This window comes from Enhydra lutris, unplaced genomic scaffold (assembly GCF_002288905.1).
Source record: "Enhydra lutris kenyoni isolate GAN:26980312 unplaced genomic scaffold, ASM228890v2 scaffoldscaffold14, whole genome shotgun sequence".
NCBI classification, from domain to species: Eukaryota; Metazoa; Chordata; class Mammalia; order Carnivora; family Mustelidae; genus Enhydra; species Enhydra lutris.
In genome coordinates, this window is record NW_019154098.1 from 49426895 (window position 1) to 49445862 (window position 18968).

Consider the following 18968-nt stretch of genomic DNA (forward strand, 5'->3'; position numbering starts at 1 on the left):
GATGTTTCTTCCTTCCATTTTTATTATTTTGGTCTTGGCCCTGAAGTGATTCACTTACCTTTCAATTTGTGTGTGTGTGTGTGTGTGTGAGAAAGAGAGAGAGAGAGAGAGAGAGAGAGAGAGAGAAAGTCTTGCATGGCACTGTTAGTCTTGACTAAATGTCCTATGTATATTAATATTACTTCTCACTTGTAGGGGATTATGAGATTTTAGTAAAATGTTGAAAGTAAAATACCAGGTAATTTCCATGCAGACAAGGGTGATGAGGGTTTGCTCAAATAGCAAATCAACCCAGCAGCAGGGACTGAAGGGAAACAGAGATAATGGAGTTTATGGATGTGAAATCTGACTTGCCAAAGTCCCCTAAAGAGCAATATTGTTCAGTGGTACCAACAAACCCACGGGGGTAGTGTGGGGGGGAACATGGTGACATATTGTAGCAACATGTTGGGAAAATCATTCCCTTTGCTAAAGAAACAAACTAACAGTTTCCTGCATACCAACTTGAAAAGCAACAATCTACCTAACCCATCCCACTCCACAGACTCAGACTGGAGGAATCCCACAGTCCCCATCTTCAGATAGGCTAAAGTGACATTTCTCAGAGTCTTCCTCAAGCATTTGCTTCAAACGGTGCCAGGCCTGAGCTTCTTATTGTTTTCAGCTTTAGTAAAAAGTGATGAGGTTAGGAAGGCAGACTGTACACATGTCAGATTGACATATCCCTACAATTTGCAGAACCTACATGTACAGCTGTTTACAAAATCTCCAAGTTAATTAAGTGCACTTTAGGAAGTTGTCCTCGTGAATCAGCTAACATTAGCATAATTACTAAAGTCTCATGCTGTGAGGAGGCTAAAAAAGCCAGGCTGATGTCGGAAGTAATAATACATATAGAATTCCATTCTAATAAATGCCATTAGTGTATAACATTAAGTTCTGTATAATAAGGCTATTCCCAAGTCCCAGAAGGTGGTCATTGAAACAGCACTTTGCTGAGAAAGTTTTAACAAATCATATTAACCAAAAAACCTATAACACAGATGCATTCCGCAAACCATGTATAAATCAATCACTATAATAAATGTATCATTTGGTTGAGTCACCATTTTTTTGTTTTTGTTTTTGGGTTCTTTTTTTAAGATTTTATTTATTTATTTGACCAGGAGAGAGAGACAGTGAGAGAGGAAGCACAAGCAGAGATAATGGGAGAGGGAGAAGCAGGCTTCCCGCTGAGCAAGGAACCAGATGCGGTGATCAATCCCAGGACCCAGATCATGACCTGAGCCAAAAGCAGACCAACCTCATCCCTGACCTCCCCAAGGGCATGCTGTCTCCTGTGCGCTATCTATATTTGTGAAACAGACCAGTTTCTACTTGTCATTGACATGCTTTCTTCCAGGACCTCTCTCCCCCACTTATCTCCTTGCCTAAACAGTGTGATCTCCAGCAAATGCAAACTAAATCTAGCATTAGCTTAAACCAAACATCATTAAGAATGTGAAATGGTTGCCCTACTACAATTTTCTGAACACACACTAAGGCATTTGAATTTTTTTTTTTAGCACTGTAGCCCAGCACCACTTACACACACACACACACACACACACACACATACACAAACAGAGAGAGAGAGAGAGAGAGAGAGAGAGCAGGGATGCTCAGAGACAGTTGAAAGGAGAGGGGTGCCAAGGTCTCATTACACCACAAACTTATTCTTAGTTAGGGAGTTGCTCTTGGTGGCTGTGTCTACATGGGCCTGATACCCAATGACGATCTTCGTGGAGAGGCCCAGGCGCTCTTTGTAGACTTGCCCAATGTGCAGCACGCATGCCTGGTTCTCTGCCTCCCTCGTCCACACGGCGATCTTGTCCCCCTTGGTTCGGATGTTGATGACAGCCCCACACACCTCCCGGCTGTGCTCCTTGAAGCTCTCCCCGATCAGGCACAGCAGAGTCTCCAGCCATAGGCAGTCCAGCTGGCTGTGGCGCTGCTGCTTGGCGAGACTGACCAGCCAGCGGCCACCCCTCTTAATCCTGCTGTCATCCCACATGGGCTCAATGCCATCCTTGAACAGGGCGTAGTCACAGCCGGAAGAGAGCTTACTGGCCAGCTGGATGTGACTGTACATTGCCCAGAAGTCCTCCACAATGTCAAACTTGGTGACCAGATGCAGGTTGTCCTGCCAGGTGCAGCTGTGGTCATTCTTGAAAAACCACAGCGCCCACCTGTTCAGGAGCGGGTATAACTCCAACTTGACCCCCTGGGGGGCCCCATCCTGGGCCTTCCTCCTCTGGGACAGCAGGGCCCCGGGGGGATTCAGAGCCCCCTCTGCTACCAAGACCGGCCCTGCTGCCCCCTCTTTCTCTTCCTTTTTCTCCTCCTTCTCCCCCCACTTTCGGATTCCACCCTCAGCCTCTCTGGCAGGGCTGGTGGCGGCCATAAGGCAACCCCAATAAAAATGCTAAGGTTCCCCCATGCTAAGTTTCAAATAGGCTCAAAATAATAATAACTAATATATAGCATTGACTCTGTCCAGCTCTTGTTCTAAATGTGGTACCACTACTAAATCATTCAATCTTCTTAACCATCCTCCAAAGTCGTCATTATTCTTAACATTTTCACCATTTTCCAGATTAGGAAAATAAGACATAATAATCATTAACTTGCCCTAGGTCACTGAGAGTGCAAAGATTTCCTAAGTTAGGCTACTGGAAAGGACTCACCATGCTCCACAGAGCCTATTCATACCCACATACTCATATTCATACTCACACTCATCCTCACTGTTTTTATTCAAAGGTAATGGACATAACACAGGAAGAGGAAGACCCCAGGCAAGCACTGAGGGGTCTGACTGGCATCCCATGAACAAGCTGCCAGCCTTCTTAGTCACACAAGGATCTGATCATACTCTGTTTAAGGACTGAACCATTGAAATCTAGGCAAGGAACTCAGATTGCAAGAGAGCTCAAAACTTTATTTCCCAGCAGAGGTCATAAACCCCTCTAGCCACACAAGGAAGGCAGGCTGACTAATCAGTTAGAACAGTAGAAAAACTTAAGCGAAGAGCAACTCTGGGGGTCACCAAAGGAGTTGAGCCCTTGAAATACCATATCATAAATCCCATCACCCTTATCTTAACCCAAAGTCAAAACCCAGACATCCAGGGATCCCCAGAGGCAAAGACTGAGATTTTTCCCTACCACTTTTCTTGTTTCCCCTACACCTGCTAACCCACATATCTCTTCTCTGGATCCCTGATAGAGCCATGTTCATTAGTCATTTGAGAAGTCAACAAGTAGTCTGGTGACTAACTGGCTAATTGATGGTGCACAGATATATGAAAATTCTTCCTCAACCCCCAGCTGGGTCTGATCCCAGTAATCAATTGTCAAAGGTATAGCGCAGAATGGGCTGGTTACAAGGGATGTATCTTGAAAAGATCCCAGAAAAGGAAGAAGGAAGCAAGAAGTCTCTCAGCAGAAGTTCTACACTTCATAAACATTACATTATTAAAGAAGTAAAGCAACATCTCTTTATACAAGTAAGTTTTTTTCTGTGAGTCAGAGTGTTTATTCAACAAGCAATTTCCTCTGACTCCCTGAAGGCATCTTCAAGTATTATTTGCTCAAAAGTGATTACAAAAATTACATCTTCTATTACTTTCACATGTAGCCCTCCAAATTCTGCACAACCTATAAGCTGTCTAGTAGTCCTAAAAAAATGCCCAGGTCTGTTTTACATTGTTAAACTGTATCAACATGCTTTTGCTGACTAAAACTAAGTGACTTAAAATAATAATCAGGATTCTGTAGGTTGCCAATTTGGGCTTGGTTCAGCAGGTGGTTCTTCTGGTCTTAGCTGGGCTAGTCCATGCTCTATAGTCAGCTGCTGAATTGGCTGGGGGCTGCTGGTCTAGAAGTCTCAGATGGATTGGCTTCTGTCATCCATATAACCTCCTATCCCGGGCTTGGAGGCTGCATAGGGTTCCTAGAGAGAGAAGGCAGAAATGAGCATGGTTCTTGAGGTCTAGGCTTAGAATTCTATTAGCCAACTCACAAGACCAGCCTACATGCAAGGGCCAGAGAAACAAAATATACCTCTTGATAGGAGGACTGCAAAGTCACATTGCCAAAGTAGTGGGTACAGAAAGGGGAAAGACTGTGGCCATTTTTGTAATTACCCAGACAGGATATTACCAGATAAAATACAGGACATCTAGTCAGTGAGTATTGTTTTAGTATAGGTATGTCCCATGCCATATGTAGGACTTATTTATACCAAAAAAATTATTTATTATGTATCTAAAATTCAAATTTAATTCAATTCCTGTATTTTTATTCACTAAATCTGGTAATCCTACACATAGACCATGCCAAAAATAAACAAAACCTTTCTTTATCTAAAAGAACTTTGGGGTGCTTGGCTGGCTCAGACAGTAGAGCATATGACTTTTAATTTCAGGGTTGTAAATTTGAGCTCCATGTTGGGCATAGAACCTACTTAAAAAAGAGAGAGAGAGAGAACTTTGAACTTGAAATTACTGCTAAAGTGTATAACTATATCAAATGTTGTATTAGAATAGCCCAAAACCCTAAGTCACCCACAGAAAAGGAATAATTTGTACCCCTACTCATATTCTAGGGACCATCTTTGGTGAAACACTGCTCATAAATAACCCTAAAATAATATATGACAAACTGTTTCATTTCAGTTATGCATTAGATGATAAATTGCTACATGGAACAGCAATGAGAGAAGAAAGAATCTGTACTTTCTGTAATTTGGACCTATTCTGTACTTATAATAATTCTTTTACCTTCCTATGAGGAATTTTTTAAATCTCTGGAAGATATTAATCATTATCCTATCCTGGAATTTATTATATCTAATCAAAGCAAAGGTACTTGAAATTCACATTTTAAGTACCTTACCCATACACTGTAGTAAAATTTGATGTTTTCCTCCATGAGTTTTTATGACTGGCTGTATTTTTCCTACTATAACTTTTGTGACTAGAAATGACAGTGCAAAGGTCAAATAAATGTGCATCATTAAGCAATACAACCTGACATTTCTAGACAATAACTCCCTCAAATGAAGAAAGGGAGGCCTACCTGAAAGGTCACAGCCCCTCTTACTGTCCCTGTGTAGCCCTGGTTGTCTCTGCCTACTGCACACAATGATTCTGATACAAATTTACGCGGAGCCTATCTGCTGGAAACTCTTAAGTAATATGAAATTCAGCACATGGTGCATGCTAAGGGTTATTAACCCGGCTTGTGATGTGGTTTCTCGCATCCAGCTTTAAATAAATCAAGCTCTGTTGTTTACGCCAGAATCTTAGACTTGAAAGGGAATTTAGAGATTACTACAGCAAGGCCCCATTATACAAAACATGAAACAAAATTCTGTGCCCAGGATCATACCACAGTATGGCAGAACCCAAGGACAAACATACCACATTGTTTTTCAAATGTGAAGATCATGGCCTAACTTGATAAAAGTAGTATCCACCTGAAGAAGGAGTTTTTCAAATAAGTATATTTCTCAAAATTTCACGGGGCACGGGGCCCCTGGATGATTCAGTCGTTGGGTGCCTGGGTGGCTCAGTTGTTAAGCGTCTGCCTTCAGCTCAGGTCATGATCCCAGGATACTGGGATTGAGCCCTCACATCTGGCTCCTTGCTCTGTGGGAAGCCTGTTTCTCCCTCTCCCACTCCCCCTGCTTGTGTCCCTTCTCTCGCTGTCTCTCTCTGTGTCAAATAGATAAAGAAGATATTTTTTAAAAAAATTTTCATGGGGCAAAATGATAGGAAAGCCTGCCATGTAAGGACCATATTTATATTCTAAATCTGAGAGGAAAGTTTCAGACTTAACTTGCACTTCAGAAAGGTACCAACCACAGATTTCACTAAATCAGGAATATGAAAAATTAACAGAACTAGAACTTGACATCCCATTTGTAAAAGTGGGTAAAGAGATTTTGTTATGAAATAGAAGAGTTATGACAAACACGTATTCTTCTCCCTGTACCAACAATGTTTGCAAACCACACTGTTTTCTGACTTCAAGCCATAGACAATGTCAATTTCTTTGTTTGCAGTTTCATTTGCTTTCTTTACATTAAAAAACCCCAAGTAACATTCAAATATCAGATGAAATACTGAGCCACCTGTGAAGCCCTCCAAGATCTCCCCAGTGTTCTAGCTGCTCCCCACAATGAGAAGAAAATCTCCCCACTCTAAACTTCAACATTTTCTCATATAATTGCCATCCTTGCATATGCTCTAACACATACCTTATTCATTCATTTTTCCCCCATGTCTACTAAATGCCAAGTTCTCCTCCAGGCTCATGATGCAGCAATGAACAAAATAACAAACAAACAAACAAACAAAAAAACCCTGATTCTTGGAACTGACATGATAGTGGGTGAAGAGGACAAGAAACAAAATAACAAACTTAAGCAGAGAAGAGGATAGATGGTACTGGAGAAAGAGGTATAATTTTATTTTTTTTATTTTTTTATTTTTAAAAGATTTATTTATTTATTTATTTGACAGAGATCACAAGTAGGCAAAGAAGCAGGCAGAGAGAGAGGAGGAAGCAGGCTCCCCGCTGAGCAGAAAACCCAATGTGGGGCTCGATCCCAGGACCCTGGGATCACGACCTGAGCCGAAGGCAGAGGCTTTAAACCACTGAGCCACCCAGGCGCCCCAAGAGGTATAATTTTAAACGAAGTGATCAGCAAACATCTTACCGGATATAACTGAATGAAGACCTGAAGGAGATGAGGGAGCAAAGCTCACAAGTGACTAGGGAGAGTTCTTCAGGAAGGGGCAACAGCAAGTGCAAAAGACCTGAGCCAGGGATATGTCAGGCACATTCATGTAAGAGCAAGAAAGCCCAAATGCTTGGAACAGAGTGGCCAAGGCAAAGATCAGTAGAAAAGAATTCTAGAGGGGCACCTGGGTGGCTCAGTCAGTTAAGTGTCTGCCTTCATCTCAGGTCATGTTCCCAGGATCCTAGGATCAAGTCCCGCATCAGGCTCCTTACTTAGTAGGAAGCCTGCTTCTCCCTCTCCCTCTGCCTGCCACTCTGCCTACTTGGGTTCTCTATCTCTCAAAAATAAAGTCTTAAAAAAAAAAAAGTCTAGAAAAGGAGCAGGAGCCTTTGAAAAGTTAGTAGGATTAGTAACTTGAAGGTAGTGATGGTGAATGATTTGAAGTTGTGGTACTACAGGGAATGAGCTGTAAAGTGGGTTGTTAATGGAAAATGGGATATTTGAGATTAGGAAAGGGTTTGTTGTGGGTAATAATAAAGTCTAGAGTGAGGACTGAGGTAAAGTGGAGGACAAGATTATCACAAATGAATAGAAAGTGATCTAAACTAATGATAAGAGATTCAAAGCTGGAGGTTTTAAAGAGGAGGGAGGGGTTATCTAATGCAGAAGGAAGGGCCAAGGAGGACACTTAACCCTGCCTCCAAGCCCAACTAGATCAGGAAGAGAAAATAACTACTTGAGAGGACTGCAGAGGTCCTCTCAAGTAGTTCTTCAAGAGCAATAGCTTTTTTTTTTTTTTAAATTTTTATTTATTTGACAGAGATCACAAGTAGACAGAGAGGCAGGCAGAGAGAGAGAGAGAGAGGGAAGCAGGCTCCCTGCTGAGCAGAGAGCCGGAAGGAAGGAAGGAAGGAAGGAAGGAAGGAAGGAAGGAAGGAAGGAAGGAGAAGGGAAGGAAGAAAAGGAAGGGAGGGAGGGAGAAAGGTGGGGAGGGAAAGAATGAGGAAGGGAAGAAAGAAAGGCTGTTTTTGCCATGGAACAAGAAATTTAAAATGTGAAGTCACCAAACAAAATAAATAGTCATTTAACATGGTCAACATTTATGGATTCCAAATATCTTCTTTATGTATTGAGGGAGTATTTACATTTCTAAACATCCTGGATAGACCTGGACCAAGTTCAGTGAGAACTGCTGGAAAGAGGCTCTGTTTGATTCCTTAAGGTGGCCTAATTAGGACTTTTTCCTCCTTTTTTCTGTCTTCTCTGTTTTCACCTGAGCATTCAACTCTCCTTTTTTAGCATGTCAGTTATACTTCTTTTAAAGACATTTTAGTGGTAGCCCTAGAGTTTGCAATATACATTTTTTCACTTTTTTTTATTAACATATAATGTATTATTTGCTTCAGAGGTACAGGTCTGTGAATCCTCAGTCTTACACAATTCACAGCATTCACCATAGCACATACCCTCCCCAATGTCCATAATCCAGCCACCCTATCCCTTCCCTGCCAACCCCCCAGCAACCCTCAGTTTGTTTTGTGAGATTAAGAGTCTCTAATGGTTTGTCTCCCTCCCGATCCCATCTTGTTTCATTTTTTTCCCTCACTGCCCCCCATGACCCCCCACTCTGCCTCTCAAATTCCTCTTGAATGCAAGCTGGTGCAGCCATTCTGTGATACACATTTGAAACTAATTTAAGTCTACCTTCACAGAACACAACCTATGGAGCAAGAACCTTACACAGTATTACCAATTCTTCCCTAGCAGCCCGTAAGTCATTCATTTCATTTATCCATTTTCTATAAATCACCCAAAGCATTGTTATTTTATTATTTAAAATTATTTTAGGTCAAAATTAAGAATAAGAAAAACAAAGATTTTAGTTTTATTTTACCTTTATTCCTTCTCCAATGTCCTTCATCCTTTTATGTAGACCTGAATTTCTAACCTACATTATTTTCTTTCTTCCTGCAGAACTTCTTTCAACATTTTTGCAGAGTAGGTGAACTAATGTTGAATTCCCTCTGCTTTTATTTTTCTAAAAATATCTTTTTTCTTTTTCACCTTGAAAAAGTAATTTCACTGTACATAGAGTTCTAGGTTGCTGATTTTGTTTCTTTCTTTTTTTTTTTTACTATTTTTATTTTTATCAAAATACATAATTGGCATATAATATTGTGTAAGTTTTAGGTGTACAACATATTGGATTTAGAAATTCATATATATTGCAATATAATTACCACCACTGCATTAGCTAACTTCTATCATGTCTAGTTATAATTTCTTCTTTGTGGTGAGGACAATTATGATCTAATCTGTTAGGACCTTCAACACTATATTTCTCTCCCCTCTCTTCTTAATTGCATGGCTTCTCATGAAAAGTCTGCTGATTATTATCCTTATTCCTCTTAAAGGTGTTTTGTGCCAATCTAAACTTATCAATAACCCAATGTTGTGGTTGGACTGGCCTTTCTGGTTTTTATTAAGATTGTAAGACACAGGGGCACCTGGGTGGTTCAGTTGGTTAAGTTTCTGCCTTCAATTGAGGTCATGATCTCAGGGTCCTGGGATCGAGCCCCTCCACACTCCCTGAACAGGGAGTCTGTTTCTCCCTCTCCCTCTGCCACTCCCCCTGCTTACTCTCTCACTCCCAATCTCTGTCAAATAAATAAAATCTTCAAAAAAAAAAAAAAAAAAAGATTGTAAGATGCCTTTCAGCAACAAACATTAGGAAACCTTGAAAAAGTACAAATTTATTACTTACAAGACCTCAAAAATTACACAGCCCACCTGATGCCACACACCAAGGTCACAGAGAGGGAAAGAACGCAAAGGCCTGGGGTTCTGCTTCTATTGGGGTTGAGAATGGGGGTCTAGGATTTTGTGGGCTCACTTTTTATTAGTGAATTTAAAATATAAGAGCAGAAATTTAAAGTATGGGAAGTGAAAAAAAAAAAAGCTAGCCCAATGGTTAGTTATTAAACTACATCTCTAAAACAAAGCCTCACTGGGGGAAGGTAGTCTGGCTTTTTAGATAATTGGGTGGCTGGCAATGTATTTAGTGAAGATCAGCGTCTTTGAAGTGAATGACTCTTTGAAATGGCAATCAAGCTTAGGTCAAGCACTTGGATTTCAAAAACAGGAATAAAACACAACTGTCAGAGGTAGGTACTTATTGTTGTGATAGTCTTCAAGCCTCCTGGATCTGTGGTTTAATGTCTGTCATTAATTTTGGAAACTCCTTGGCCATGATTACTTCAAGTATTTTTTCTGGTATTAAAGAATGATATATGGTATGTATTTATTTTATGTATATGTACACACAAAAGTTACATATTTACTTATACTTTTTGAAATTGTCCTATAGTTTTTGAAGTTTGGGAGCAGGTTGTTGGGGTTTTTTTTTTTTTCATTCTTTTTTTCTCTTTACATTTTAGTTTGGGAAATTTCTACTGACCTGTCTTCAAACTCATCTGTTTTCTTGGTCATGTGCAGTGCACTGATGAGCCAAGCAAAGTCCCTCTACATTTCTGTCACAATGTTTTTTATTTCTAATCTTTCCTTTTGAATTGCCTTAGAATTTCACTCTCTCTCCTTACATTTCCCATCCATTCTTATATGATGTCTACTTTTTCCATTAGATCCCTTAACATATTAATCAGAGACATTTTAAATTCTCTGAGAATTCCTATATCTCTGTCATATCTCAGTCTGGTTCTAATGCTTTCTTTGTCTTGTTATGCTGTGTTTTTCTTGTTTTTTTAGTCTGCTTTATAACTTGTTGTTGGAAGCTGTACATGATGTAATTGGTAATAGGAACTGAGGTAGATAGGTCTTTAGCATGAGGTTTTATGTTAATCTAGCTAGGAGTTAGATTGTCTTTAATATTTGCTGCAGCTCTAGGTGTTAGAACTTCCAAATCTCTCTGAAATGCCCTGTTTCTATCTCCCCTTTTGACTTTGGCCTTCCCTAAGAAAGTCTGCATCTTGCAGCTATAATCCACTATTATTATACAAGAGCCCCATTAGTCAGTTTTATGGGGAACAAAGAGGATGGGGAAGATGAAAAGTGAAGCTAGAGAAACAAATAGAGGATATCCAGTCTAAAAAGACTGTGAGCTTCTGGAATCTGGGGTGGAATCTCATGGGGCACTGATGGCTACAAGTCCTTCATTTGAGATGGGATTTCAAAACAAAACATGTTGAAAACTGTTGCCACTTCCATCACCACCACATCTAACTTCCTCCACACAATCACCTGAACTCTCATCTTCATCTTTCCAAAGCAGTGTAAATGGTTAAAATATTTTATACCTATTTTTTTTAATTTTGGTAGAAGACTGAAACTGGTGATAAAGATTCACTTCTCTCCTCTTTCAGCCTCCTAGCAGCAAGAGGAGGAAATCGTCGAACCGCCAATGTGATAGCCCATGGGTTCGCCAATCTTTTAACTCTAGACAAAAAGACCCTCCAACAAATTCTAGTGCATTATCCAGATTCTGAAAAGCTCCTCATGAAGAAAGCCAGGTATGACCTTTAAAACCCCATTAGAGTTTGGGCAGTTATCAACTTTCTCCATGAGATGCATTTAGCAAACAACTATATATGCAACTATCTGTTGAAAACTTCTCAGATTAGGAGAAAATGTTAGTGTTTTTGATAGGTTTTTCCAGAATTCTTACAGTACTATCTAAAGTAGCCTTTCTCAGGGTGCTTGGGTGGCTCAGTGGGTTAAAGCCTCTGCCTTCGGCTCAGGTCATGATTCCAGGGTCCTAGGATTGAGCCCCACATTGAACTCTCTGCTCAGCAGGGAGCCTGCTTCCCCCCCCCCACCGCCTGCCTCCCTGCTTACTTGTGATCTATCTTTGTCAAATACATAAATAAAATCTAATAAAATAAAATAAAATAAAGTAGCTTTTCTCTTCTATTACAGTGTGCTTCTAAAGAAGAAAGCTCCAGGCACAGAGGCAACTCCTCCAAGAAAAGGACTTGCCTTTCTCTTCCCACCAAAACAAGAGACACCTAAAATGTTTAAAGCTCTCCTGGGAGGTACAGGAAAAGCAGGACTTGCAAGACTACTCAAATTGAAGAGAGAACAAACCATTCAGGTGATAAGACAGAGTGGATGGAGGGCTATAACAGACCACTGGATTAAGTATACCCAGACAAGCTCCTGCTTTAATTCAATTTCAGACACTGGGATAGTTTGGATGCGTCTAATGTGAATAATTACTACTTTATTTATAGCATTTATTATTATCTAAACTATATCCTCATGTATCATTACATGTAATACTCATGTTTTATTATAGATATTTTAATACATATGTATATATAAATACATTCAGCTCTCATTATTTGTATATTCTGTATATTTGCCTATCTACCTACTCACAGAAATTTCTTTATAAACCCAAAGTCAGTGTTCAACATGGTCATTTGCAAACATATGTATATGCAGAGCAGTGAAAAATTTAAGTTGCCCAATGCACATGTTCTCAGCTGAGGTTGAACAGGAAGACACTCTACTTTCTTGTTTTAGTTCTCACACTGTAAACAAGTGACCTTTTCATGGTCTATTTAAGTGCTTTGTTTTTCTCATTTTTGTACTTCATAAAGATGAAGTACTACCCTGTGTTCATAAGCACAAAAATGCTCTGATGTGCCTTACAGAGAAAAGACACATGTTAGGTAAGCGTCATTCAAGCATGAGTTACAGTGCTATTGGCCTTGAGTTCAATATAATGAAACAATATATGTTGAATAAATGTCTCTAAACAGAAATACACATAAAACAAGGTTATGTATTGACTTGTTGACAAAAATTTGTCAACAGAGGCTCATAGGAACAAAATCTTGCATTATCTCTAGGAGCAATGGTTCAGTATTTGCTAATTTTCTGTTTGTGGCATCTTTATAGAACAAAACTACCAAGAATAATTAGAATCAATTGCATATGTATAAGCACACATATAAACCTATAAATATATAACATATTTTACCAGTGAGCCAATAAATATCTTCACAAATATTCAATCATTTATATATCACAAATGTTAATAGCCAAAAATAACTTCATAGATTTCATCCAAGCCCTTCTTGTAATAGATGAAGAAACTGAACTCCAGATCAACTTATTTGGATAAGATCACAAAAAGTGACAGAGAAAAACTATTACTCAGGTACTCAGACTTTTAGGCCTACACTGAGCTGCCTCTCAATTCTTAGAAACTTCAAGATACTCAAATGTTATTCTTTTTCTCTCTTGATTTTCATATTTCTTTGATTCTTGTAATAAGCCTACGAGGGCAGATATTGAAGACGGAGCAGGGATTCGGGTTTTCTGAATCTAGTCATGTTATCTATAACAACTGTAAGAAATGGGTGGCTGTGGATCTTTCAGAAGATCATTAAGCAAATATTATAAATCAGTCACACTCAAGAGACTAAAACTTGCCTTTCCTTTTTCACACACAAAGGCTATGGTAAAAATTAGGAATAAAATATAAACCAAATGCCTCATTTAATCAGCATGGAAGTAATAAGTTATGTAAAAGACTTATGGGGTACTGAAATATAGGTCATTGTGTTAAATAAGTTTCCCAGCTTTACATGTGCACATTCATACCTTGTACAAACCTTTCTTAAACTGACCTGAAGCATCATCAGCAAAGAGCATAGTATATTTTTTGCTATGAAATTTCTACAGATGATACTAAGCATAAGAGTTCCTAAAATCATAGAGCTCAAGCACCCATGGGACAAATGGAAAAGACTGTATGAAGAAAGAGAGATAAGTTTCTCCCTGAGATTCTCCCATGAGCTTATGCAGCAGGAAAACCATACTTTCTATAGTATTTTTATAGCATTTGGTTCACCCTTTTTTATTAGAAAATAAATATTTAAAATTTCATCTTCATAAAATAAATAAGTACATACTTTTAAGGCAAAAGCAAAGAATCCTGAGCACTAAGTCCAATAATTCAGAGAGCATAAGGACCAATGGGAAGAGAATTTCTTGTCAGGGACAAAAATGAAATCCAGAATTACTCTGTTAGGTCAAATGTGACAGCTCAACCTCATTCTTGCAGCACATCAGAAAGTTATCAAATGATAGTCAAATGCAAGGCAGACATGATTCCCACATTAATTCAGAGAATCTGCCTTGGTAGTGATCCTTAGCCATTGTATATTAATCAAAAGAGTCCAGTGTTCCTTTATTATGATCTCAAAACCAATTCTTGTAACTGCTTCTTCCAGAAAACAAGTGAAAATTCTGAAGAAGGAGAGGGTAAAGGAGCAGAATATGAAAATAAAGGAAGAGAGCCATCAGAGAAAACACAGGACAGCTCTGAATGTAGAGCAAATTCTATTACAGCAGAAGAACCCCAGCCGATTACAAGCGGAGCTTTACCCGGAGGAACTACTCATCAGTCCCTCATCATCAGCATGGCTCCTTCTGCAGAGGCTGGGGAAGAGGTTCTAACGATTGAAGTCAAAGAAAAGGCTAAGCAATAAATGTTTGATTATCTTTAGATATAATCTAGCTAATTCCCAAAGAGATTGTACCCAGAATTGTAGCTTAAATTAATGAAGGAAAAAGACCTTGCCAGGACCCTTGAGAAACCATAGACAAATCCCTAGCTTAGTTTCTAGGACTTATCTGAGAGTGTGATCTTATACAGTAGTAAGAAGATTATTTTAAAACCATCCCTATTCTCTGTTGTCATTAGCCTTGTGCAATTGGTATTTCTTCTAATTTTATGTAGTAAGGTTTTTTATTCCATTCTCTCTTGATGTTTCTTCCTTCCATTTTTATTATTTTGGTCTTGGCCCTGAAGTGATTCACTTACCTTTCAATTTGTGTGTGTGTGTGTGTGTGTGAGAAAGAGAGAGAGAGAGAGAGAGAGAGAGAGAGAGAGAAAGTCTTGCATGGCACTGTTAGTCTTGACTAAATGTCCTATGTATATTAATATTACTTCTCACTTGTAGGGGATTATGAGATTTTAGTAAAATGTTGAAAGTAAAATACCAGGTAATTTCCATGCAGACAAGGGTGATGAGGGTTTGCTCAAATAGCAAATCAACCCAGCAGCAGGGACTGAAGGGAAACAGAGATAATGGAGTTTATGGATGTGAAATCTGACTTGCCAAAGTCCCCTAAAGAGCAATATTGTTCAGTGGTACCAACAAACCCACGGGGGTAGTGTGGGGGGGAACATGGTGACATATTGTAGCAACATGTTGGGAAAATCATTCCCTTTGCTAAAGAAACAAACTAACAGTTTCCTGCATACCAACTTGAAAAGCAACAATCTACCTAACCCATCCCACTCCACAGACTCAGACTGGAGGAATCCCACAGTCCCCATCTTCAGATAGGCTAAAGTGACATTTCTCAGAGTCTTCCTCAAGCATTTGCTTCAAACGGTGCCAGGCCTGAGCTTCTTATTGTTTTCAGCTTTAGTAAAAAGTGATGAGGTTAGGAAGGCAGACTGTACACATGTCAGATTGACATATCCCTACAATTTGCAGAACCTACATGTACAGCTGTTTACAAAATCTCCAAGTTAATTAAGTGCACTTTAGGAAGTTGTCCTCGTGAATCAGCTAACATTAGCATAATTACTAAAGTCTCATGCTGTGAGGAGGCTAAAAAAGCCAGGCTGATGTCGGAAGTAATAATACATATAGAATTCCATTCTAATAAATGCCATTAGTGTATAACATTAAGTTCTGTATAATAAGGCTATTCCCAAGTCCCAGAAGGTGGTCATTGAAACAGCACTTTGCTGAGAAAGTTTTAACAAATCATATTAACCAAAAAACCTATAACACAGATGCATTCCGCAAACCATGTATAAATCAATCACTATAATAAATGTATCATTTGGTTGAGTCACCATTTTTTTGTTTTTGTTTTTGGGTTCTTTTTTTAAGATTTTATTTATTTATTTGACCAGGAGAGAGAGACAGTGAGAGAGGAAGCACAAGCAGAGATAATGGGAGAGGGAGAAGCAGGCTTCCCGCTGAGCAAGGAACCAGATGCGGTGATCAATCCCAGGACCCAGATCATGACCTGAGCCAAAAGCAGACCAACCTCATCCCTGACCTCCCCAAGGGCATGCTGTCTCCTGTGCGCTATCTATATTTGTGAAACAGACCAGTTTCTACTTGTCATTGACATGCTTTCTTCCAGGACCTCTCTCCCCCACTTATCTCCTTGCCTAAACAGTGTGATCTCCAGCAAATGCAAACTAAATCTAGCATTAGCTTAAACCAAACATCATTAAGAATGTGAAATGGTTGCCCTACTACAATTTTCTGAACACACACTAAGGCATTTGAATTTTTTTTTTTAGCACTGTAGCCCAGCACCACTTACACACACACACACACACACACACACACATACACAAACAGAGAGAGAGAGAGAGAGAGAGAGAGAGAGAGCAGGGATGCTCAGAGACAGTTGAAAGGAGAGGGGTGCCAAGGTCTCATCACACCACAAACTTATTCTTAGTTAGGGAGTTGCTCTTGGTGGCTGTGTCTACATGGGCCTGATACCCAATGACGATCTTCGTGGAGAGGCCCAGGCGCTCTTTGTAGACTTGCCCAATGTGCAGCACGCATGCCTGGTTCTCTGCCTCCCTCGTCCACACGGCGATCTTGTCCCCCTTGGTTCGGATGTTGATGACAGCCCCACACACCTCCCGGCTGTGCTCCTTGAAGCTCTCCCCGATCAGGCACAGCAGAGTCTCCAGCCATAGGCAGTCCAGCTGGCTGTGGCGCTGCTGCTTGGCGAGACTGACCAGCCAGCGGCCACCCCTCTTAATCCTGCTGTCATCCCACATGGGCTCAATGCCATCCTTGAACAGGGCGTAGTCACAGCCGGAAGAGAGCTTACTGGCCAGCTGGATGTGACTGTACATTGCCCAGAAGTCCTCCACAATGTCAAACTTGGTGACCAGATGCAGGTTGTCCTGCCAGGTGCAGCTGTGGTCATTCTTGAAAAACCACAGCGCCCACCTGTTCAGGAGCGGGTATAACTCCAACTTGACCCCCTGGGGGGCCCCATCCTGGGCCTTCCTCCTCTGGGACAGCAGGGCCCCGGGGGGATTCAGAGCCCCCTCTGCTACCAAGACCGGCCCTGCTGCCCCCTCTTTCTCTTCCTTTTTCTCCTCCTTCTCCCCCCACTTTCGGATTCCACCCTCAGCCTCTCTGGCAGGGCTGGTGGCGGCCATAAGGCAACCCCAATAAAAATGCTAAGGTTCCCCCATGCTAAGTTTCAAATAGGCTCAAAATAATAATAACTAATATATAGCATTGACTCTGTCCAGCTCTTGTTCTAAATGTGGTACCACTACTAAATCATTCAATCTTCTTAACCATCCTCCAAAGTCGTCATTATTCTTAACATTTTCACCATTTTCCAGATTAGGAAAATAAGACATAATAATCATTAACTTGCCCTAGGTCACTGAGAGTGCAAAGATTTCCTAAGTTAGGCTACTGGAAAGGACTCACCATGCTCCACAGAGCCTATTCATACCCACATACACATATTCATACTCACACTCATCCTCACTGTTTTTATTCAAAGGTAATGGACATAACACAGGAAGAGGAAGACCCCAGGCAAGCACTGAGGGGTCTGACTGGCATCCCATGAACAAGCTGCCAGCCTTCTTAGTCACACAAGGATCTGATCATACTCTGTTTAAGGACTGAACCATTGAAATCTAGGCAAGGAACTCAGATTGCAAGAGAGCTCAAAACTTTATTTCCCAGCAGAGGTCATAAACCCCTCTAGCCACACAAGGAAGGCAGGCTGACTAATCAGTTAGAACAGTAGAAAAACTTAAGCGAAGAGCAACTCTGGGGGTCACCAAAGGAGTTGAGCCCTTGAAATACCATATCATAAATCCCATCACCCTTATCTTAACCCAAAGTCAAAACCCAGACATCCAGGGATCCCCAGAGGCAAAGACTGAGATTTTTCCCTACCACTTTTCTTGTTTCCCCTACACCTGCTAACCCACATATCTCTTCTCTGGATCCCTGATAGAGCCATGTTCATTAGTCATTTGAGAAGTCAACAAGTAGTCTGGTGACTAACTGGCTAATTGATGGTGCACAGATATATGAAAATTCTTCCTCAACCCCCAGCTGGGTCTGATCCCAGTAATCAATTGTCAAAGGTATAGCGCAGAATGGGCTGGTTACAAGGGATGTATCTTGAAAAGATCCCAGAAAAGGAAGAAGGAAGCAAGAAGTCTCTCAGCAGAAGTTCTACACTTCATAAACATTACATTATTAAAGAAGTAAAGCAACATCTCTTTATACAAGTAAGTTTTTTTCTGTGAGTCAGAGTGTTTATTCAACAAGCAATTTCCTCTGACTCCCTGAAGGCATCTTCAAGTATTATTTGCTCAAAAGTGATTACAAAAATTACATCTTCTATTACTTTCACATGTAGCCCTCCAAATTCTGCACAACCTATAAGCTGTCTAGTAGTCCTAAAAAAATGCCCAGGTCTGTTTTACATTGTTAAACTGTATCAACATGCTTTTGCTGACTAAAACTAAGTGACTTAAAATAATAATCAGGATTCTGTAGGTTGCCAATTTGGGCTTGGTTCAGCAGGTGGTTCTTCTGGTCTTAGCTGGGCTAGTCCATGCTCTATAGTCAGCTGCTGAATTGGCTGGGGGCTGCTGGTCTAGAAGTCTCAGATGGATTGGCTTCTGTCATCCATATAACCTCCTATCCCGGGCTTGGAGGCTGCATAGGGTTCCTAGAGAGAGAAGGCAGAAATGAGCATGGTTCTTGAGGTCTAGGCTTAGAATTCTATTAGCCAACTCACAAGACCAGCCTACATGCAAGGGCCAGAGAAACAAAATATACCTCTTGATAGGAGGACTGCAAAGTCACATTGCCAAAGTAGTGGGTACAGAAAGGGGAAAGACTGTGGCCATTTTTGTAATTACCCAGACAGGATATTACCAGATAAAATACAGGACATCTAGTCAGTGAGTATTGTTTTAGTATAGGTATGTCCCATGCCATATGTAGGACTTATTTATACCAAAAAAATTATTTATTATGTATCTAAAATTCAAATTTAATTCAATTCCTGTATTTTTATTCACTAAATCTGGTAATCCTACACATAGACCATGC

General features: G+C 40.3%; 2 protein-coding genes across 2 annotated transcripts; both read right to left on the minus strand.

Annotated features, from left to right (window-relative positions):
* Positions 1–1699: 1699 nt before the first annotated feature.
* Positions 1700–2443, minus strand: LOC111146502 (eukaryotic translation initiation factor 4E type 1B-like). The gene has a single exon (XM_022502043.1). It carries the CDS (start codon positions 2441–2443, stop codon positions 1700–1702), a length of 744 nt encoding a protein of 247 aa, XP_022357751.1.
* A 13845-nt stretch (positions 2444–16288) lies between these two features.
* Positions 16289–17032, minus strand: LOC111146503 (eukaryotic translation initiation factor 4E type 1B-like). Its single transcript, XM_022502044.1, has one exon. It carries the CDS (start codon positions 17030–17032, stop codon positions 16289–16291), a length of 744 nt encoding a protein of 247 aa, XP_022357752.1.
* Positions 17033–18968: the final 1936 nt, after the last annotated feature.

Excerpts from the sequence above, each read along its gene's own strand:
- LOC111146502 (XM_022502043.1), bottom strand. The coding sequence starts at position 2,443 with ATGGCCGCCACCAGCCCTGCCAGAGAGGCTGAGGGTGGAATCCGAAAG.
- LOC111146503 (XM_022502044.1), bottom strand. The coding sequence starts at position 17,032 with ATGGCCGCCACCAGCCCTGCCAGAGAGGCTGAGGGTGGAATCCGAAAG.